Below are 5616 nucleotides of genomic sequence, written 5' to 3'. Positions count from 1 at the left end.
GGAATAGGTGAGGGGAATTGCCCCCTTTCCCTCCCTTCCAGCTTTACTCAATCCACAGATACCGAGGAAATGTACTCCAAGAGGCTGGGGGAGATGGTGACCCTAGAGTAGGGAGGACCTAGGTCAGGGGACTCCCAGACCCCCTTCTTCCCCCCCACCCCCCCACCCAAGATACCAGACTTAGCAAGGCTATGAGGATCACCGTGGAGAGACTGGAGAGTTTGGAAGCTTCCCCTGCCCCCCAAACAGGCCCATAAGGCAGTACAAAGTGTGTGAAAGTGTGTGCATTCTGTGGCTTGTCTTCTCATTGGAAAACACCAGTGTTAGGCTTTATCTTTGTCTGCAGGTGCATATTTGGGAGTCTCTGCTCTGCTTTCTACTTCTATTTCTGTTGAAAGTGTCTTGGAATCTTCGTGCCTGCCTGTACCTGCTGGTCTTCTTTCTCTGAGGGTTGGCCTCTCTGCCTCTGGATCTCTGTCACTTGTGTCTCCTGGCTCTATCTCTGACTGACCTGGTGTCTCTCTTCTTTTTCCTCTCCTCTGTTGGTCCCGTCTTTGCCTTCTCCTCCATGTGTGCCTGTCTCTCTCTTGTGCTGTGTATCTGTCGGTGGGTCCCTCCAAGTCAGCCTCTGGGTCCTCCCTTCCTCTCTCCCCGGGCCCTGGCTCCTCCCCCTCTCTCACCCTTTAGGAGCTGGACTCTGAGCTGCAGGACCCTCCCTCCGGCCCCCGACCCGCCCACCAATCTCCACCCTGCCTTGGGCCGTCCAGGAACAGGTGAGCCACCACACCCCTTTGCACCTTGGACTCCAGACCCAGTGCTGCCAGAGAAACTGAGGCAACGGTGGGCTCCCTGCAGCCCTGAGAGGAAGCTCTGGGCTAGGAAGGGAGCATCCTGAGTGGTGGGGAGCCAGGGAGCTACCCAATCCTGAGGTTCCTCAGATGGGCTGGGGGGACTGGGGATAGAGCAGTGGTCCCCAACCTTTTTGGCACCAGGGACCGTTTTCGCGGAAGACAATTTTTCCAAGGACCGGGGGTGGGGGTGAGGATGGTTTCAGGATGATTCAAGTGCATTACATTTATTGTGCATTTTATTTCTATTATTATTACATCAGCTCCACCTCATACCACCAGGCGTTAGATCCTGAGGGTTGGGGACCCCTGGGATAGAGAATTCTGTGTGGGAGGGGCCTAGAGAGAAGGGTGATTTGGGGGGGTCTGGAGAAAGAGGGTTCTCAGATAGAGACTCTGAAGAGTAGAATTTTGGAGGGAGGGTCTCCAAGGAGTGGGGGATTCTAGTGGGGAGGCAAATTTCAGGGGAGACAATTGCTGGGGAGAGGAGGCTCTGAAGGGAAACAAATTCTCGGGAAAGGTAGATTTTGAGGGAGGAGGCTCTGAAAGTGATGAAGATTTTGTGAAAACGGGTTCTAGGGGGACAGTTGCGGGAAAAGCGGATTGGGGGAGAAGGACTTTCTGAAGAAGGGGGATTCTAGAGGTCGTGGGTCTGAGGAGAGAAAGATTCTGGGGAGAATTACGGCGGCGGGAGAGGGCCCTGAGTGGAGGGAGACTCAGGGAAAGAAGTCTAGGGTGAGGATTCTGAGGAGGGGAATTTGGGAGAAGACCTCTTTGAGAAGAATTCTGGCAGGAGGAGACTCTAAAAGGAAGGAAGTTCTGGTGAAAGCCAGATCCTGGGATACGGGTCTCTAAGAGGAAAAGGATTCTGGGGGGACTCTCTAAAGAGGTGGGTTCTAGGACGTAGGGGGAGTCTGAATCCTGCCAGGTTTCTCGGGAGGGAACTCTAGAGGGAAAGAAGATTGCCGATGATGAAGCAGTAACACAAATCTCCTTCGAAGAGAGTGATAATCGGTTGCGTATGGGAGCGGAGGGACGTTATTAAAGAGCCTAAATGCAAATGAGAACTGGCGGTGACCAATGAAGACCAAGGATGTGCATTACGGCTGGTCCTCACCCTTCTCTGTCGTCCCCCAACACCCTTCAAGCCCCGCCCCTTCCGCTCCCGGGTCCCGCCCCCTCCGCTCTCTGACCCACCTTCCCGCCACCAATCCAAAGCCCCGCCCACGAGCCGTAAAGCTCCCTCCTGTCGCGAAGCTGAGCACAACGCGCCTGCGCAGACCCTGAAAAGCAGCCAGGGTGGCCCCGCGTTTTCCTTTTCCGGTTGCGGCGCCGCGCGGTGAGGAGCTCCTGTGAACGCCCGCAGCCATGCCGTCCAAGGGTCCTCTGCAGTCGGTGCAGGTCTTCGGACGCAAGGTGAGCCGGGCTCCCGATGGTAGGGGCGAGGGGAGGCCTGGGTCGGGGAGAGGCTTGTGGGCAGGGGTCTGGGGTCGACTTGGGAGCCGGGGCCCGGAGCTCACGTGGCTCCGTTGTTTTCCCTTCGCTTTCCACAGAAGACGGCCACGGCCGTGGCGCACTGCAAACGAGGTAACGGCCTCATCAAGGTGAACGGGCGACCCCTGGAGATGATCGAACCTCGCACGCTGCAGTATAAGGTGCCGGAATTGAGGATGGTTGTTTGGGTTGAGTGGAGGGTTCTGGAGATGGAGATGTTGGAATAAGTGGGTTACTGGAGTTCGTCGATCTTGGAAGCTGGAGGGTCTGGTGTCAACAATGGGACGTTTAGAAGCTGAGTAGGGGACAGAAAAATGGGGTATTTGTCGATGAATGGAGTCGGGTGTTGGGGGTTCAGGCGAAGTTATAAAAGCTTGAATTGAGAGTGAAAACGTGGATGTTGAAGATTAAGCAGGTGCTTAACTGGGTTATTTGGAAGCTCACTCAGTTGGGGACCGGATGGCGTGGGGATTTCCCAAGTTTATGTGGTCTGATTTCTTGCAGTAATTTAATGGGGGACATAAGGTTGTTTATATCTTAATGTTCTGACTTTTAGTGTAGTATATACTCTCCGACAACAGGAATCAATGTTTTGTTCTTCAAAACATTGTGATTAAAGTAGGGTTTGAATATTGTACACACTCAATGAGCTTTATAAGAACAATAATTTGAGTTTGTTGTGCTTGGCTGTGAAAGGATTTCCTCCTCTCCCTGTCTGAGCCTCAGTTTCTTTTTTTTTTTTTCCTGAATAAAGTTTTATTGGAAGGTCTCAATTTTTTTGGCTCAGAATGGAAAGAGATCCGAGTTTGATTTCTGCCTTTTTTAGCTGTGTGATTTGAGGCAGTAACTTACCTTTTCTGTAAAATAGGAATAATTCCTACCTTGGAGGGTTGTTGTGAGGGTAAATTGGATTGTCCTTGTGCGGTTGTTGGTGTGTGTGAGAATGCATTTGTTAAGTCTATTGCTTTTAAAGGTGAAGAATAACGTCTCCGTTGCAGGGTTAGTTAAAACTTGGTAAGGTGGTGTCTGAGATTCCTTTGTATAGCAGATAATTGAGTATTGTGGTTTATTCTTACTGTCAGTTTACTCGAAGGCTTTGTGTGTGCAGCCTGTGTTGAGTGCTGGAAACAAATCAGTGACCCTGATGGCTTCAGGGCCTGCCCTCACAGAGCTCCCAATCCAGTGGGGGAGACACATTGGACCCCAATACCAGACACTGCTCCAAAGTAGTCAGAGCTGGCGTAGAGGAGCCCAGAGAAGGTTTCTGGCTCAAACCTGGGTGGAAGGGTCAGAGCAGGGTTGGGGGAGACTTGTGAGCTGAGGCCTGAAGTAGGTAAAACAAAGTAGGGTTATAGCATAGTTGTAATTTTTCTGGAAATCTGTGAGGCTCAAAGGGAGGGCACAGAGCTCAGGTGGGGAAAGCACGTGACATAGCTCAGGAGTGGCTTTTCACTGTTTGGGGCAGCCTTGGTGGCTGCAGAGGTTTTCCTTAGTGTTGGGCTAAAGTGCCAGCATTCTAAGAATCAATCTTAAAGATAGGTAATCTGATGTCCAGAGGGAAACACAGAGGAGGGAGCCCAGCTCAAGTTTCAGGTTGCCTTCAGCAATCTCTTCTGTCTTGGAAACCTCCCTGCTGCTGGCCGTGCAGAGTGCCTTGAGTAACAGCCCAACCCTCTTGCACTAATACTTTGAGGCCAGTGGTGGCCGAAGCTGCTTGGAGAGAGCTGTGGAGGAATGTTCAGTGAGGTGGCTTGGCTGCCCAGGTTGTGATCTAAAATCCTGTCATGCTTCTTGTTGCTCTAGCTACTGGAACCTGTTCTGCTTCTGGGCAAGGAGCGATTTGCTGGTGTGGACATCCGTGTCCGAGTGAAGGGTGGTGGTCACGTAGCTCAGATTTACGGTGAGTCCCAGGAACTGGGCACATGGGTGGAAGGTGGGTCCTACCCTTGGGTGTTCCTGAAGCTGATGTACCTTTTTTGTGTGTGTGTTTTTTTCTCACAGCAATCCGGCAGTCCATCTCCAAAGCCTTGGTGGCCTATTACCAGAAATGTGAGTGAGGGTGGGTCCTTCCCATCAGGTGGGTGGGGGCAGGTCCAGGTCTCGCTCTGGCACTCTTGCATTTAGTCACAGAGAGCAGGAGAACACTTCCTGGCGTATCTAAATCTTCACCCATACTTTAATCCCCAGACGTGGATGAGGCTTCCAAGAAGGAGATCAAAGACATCCTCATCCAGTATGACCGGACCCTGCTGGTAGCTGATCCCCGTCGCTGCGAATCCAAAAAGTTTGGAGGTCCTGGTGCCCGTGCTCGCTACCAGAAATCCTACCGATAAGCCCATCGTAAAGATCAGGGTTCACCTTTATAATAAAAATGTTATGGGATTTAAGGTTTCAAGGACTATGCTGTGGTCTTCTGTGGCGGTCTTTGTCTAAAAGGAATGCAAGAAATGCCCCAGAAGCCTTTCTAGAGGCTACCACTCGGGGTAGGAGATGGGTTGGGTTGGAGAGGCTGGTGGGAGCAGACCTGGTCTCAGTTTCTGTGCACCTCCAGAGGAGTCCAGTGTGTTGGCACAGCTGAGGTGGGCGTGGTCCTAGGTCATTGGTTGTGTGGGGTATCCTTGTGAGTTTATTTTTTTTTTCAATCTTTTTGCTGTTGTTTTATCTTTTTATTTATTTTTAAATATTTATTTATTTATGTGGCCGTGCCGGGTCTTAGTTGCGGCATGTGGGATCTAGTTCCCTGACCAGGGATCAAACCCAGGCCCCTTGCGTTAGGAATGTGGAGTCTTAGCCACTGCGCCACCAGGGAAGTCTCTTTGCTGTTGTTTTAATGACATGTCAGAGAAGAGCAGGGGACATGTGTAAGATCAATAATCTTTACTACAAAGTGAGGAGAAACTGTCTGGATGGAGTCTTTAAGTCAGCAACTAAGAGCCATCCGTGCTTGTGTTGGGAAAGGAATTTTTCTTAATGCCAACCTGTAGTGTAGATAGGATTGAGATTGGGGCAGGGGGCTGTAAGCACCCCGTTGTGGATGGGTGCATGATTTCCGCCTGACTGGCCACATCCTTCAGGATGTCAACAGTAACTCCTGAGAAAGTCTGCCACACCCCCATGGCCTCCTTAAAGCAGGTGCCAGTTAGGCTCAGTGTGGTGACTGTCCTTATGGGCCTGGGAACATACAGGTCTGAGGACTTGTTCATCTGTTGTGTCTGCCATGGGATGATAATAGCTGACATAGGCGGGCTCTCAGTTGCTACCACTGGGCTGCAGA

General features: G+C 51.4%; 1 protein-coding gene across 2 annotated transcripts; it reads left to right on the top strand.

The window, feature by feature from the left end:
• Positions 1-2154: 2154 nt before the first annotated feature.
• Positions 2155-4733, top strand: RPS16 (ribosomal protein S16). 2 transcript variants are annotated; one of them, XM_061172861.1, is made up of 5 exons: positions 2155-2264; positions 2402-2503; positions 4146-4242; positions 4344-4391; positions 4530-4733. In XM_061172861.1, the coding sequence occupies exons 1-5, from the start codon at positions 2217-2219 to the stop codon at positions 4673-4675; spliced, it is 441 nt and encodes a 146-aa protein (XP_061028844.1). In that variant the 5' UTR covers positions 2155-2216; the 3' UTR covers positions 4676-4733. The 2 variants fall into 2 exon arrangements, with proteins under 2 accessions (XP_061028844.1, XP_061028843.1); XM_061172860.1 differs by having other exon boundaries at positions 4146-4391.
• The last annotated feature ends 883 nt before the right edge of the window (positions 4734-5616 follow it).

Source organism: Eubalaena glacialis, chromosome 18 (assembly GCF_028564815.1).
Source record: "Eubalaena glacialis isolate mEubGla1 chromosome 18, mEubGla1.1.hap2.+ XY, whole genome shotgun sequence".
In the NCBI taxonomy this organism is placed as follows: Eukaryota; Metazoa; Chordata; class Mammalia; order Artiodactyla; family Balaenidae; genus Eubalaena; species Eubalaena glacialis.
This window is presented reverse-complemented; position numbering and strand designations above follow the sequence as displayed.

What these genes read in the sequence shown, in the direction of transcription:
- RPS16 (XM_061172860.1), top strand. Translation starts at nt 2,217, where the DNA reads ATGCCGTCCAAGGGTCCTCTGCAGTCGGTGCAGGTCTTCGGACGCAAG. An exon ending in TGCAGGTCTTCGGACGCAAG is followed by an intron (nt 2,265 to 2,401) that starts GTGAGCCGGGCT and finishes CGCTTTCCACAG; the next exon opens with AAGACGGCCACGGCCGTGGC. An exon ending in CTCGCACGCTGCAGTATAAG is followed by an intron (nt 2,504 to 4,145) that starts GTGCCGGAATTG and finishes TTGTTGCTCTAG; the next exon opens with CTACTGGAACCTGTTCTGCT.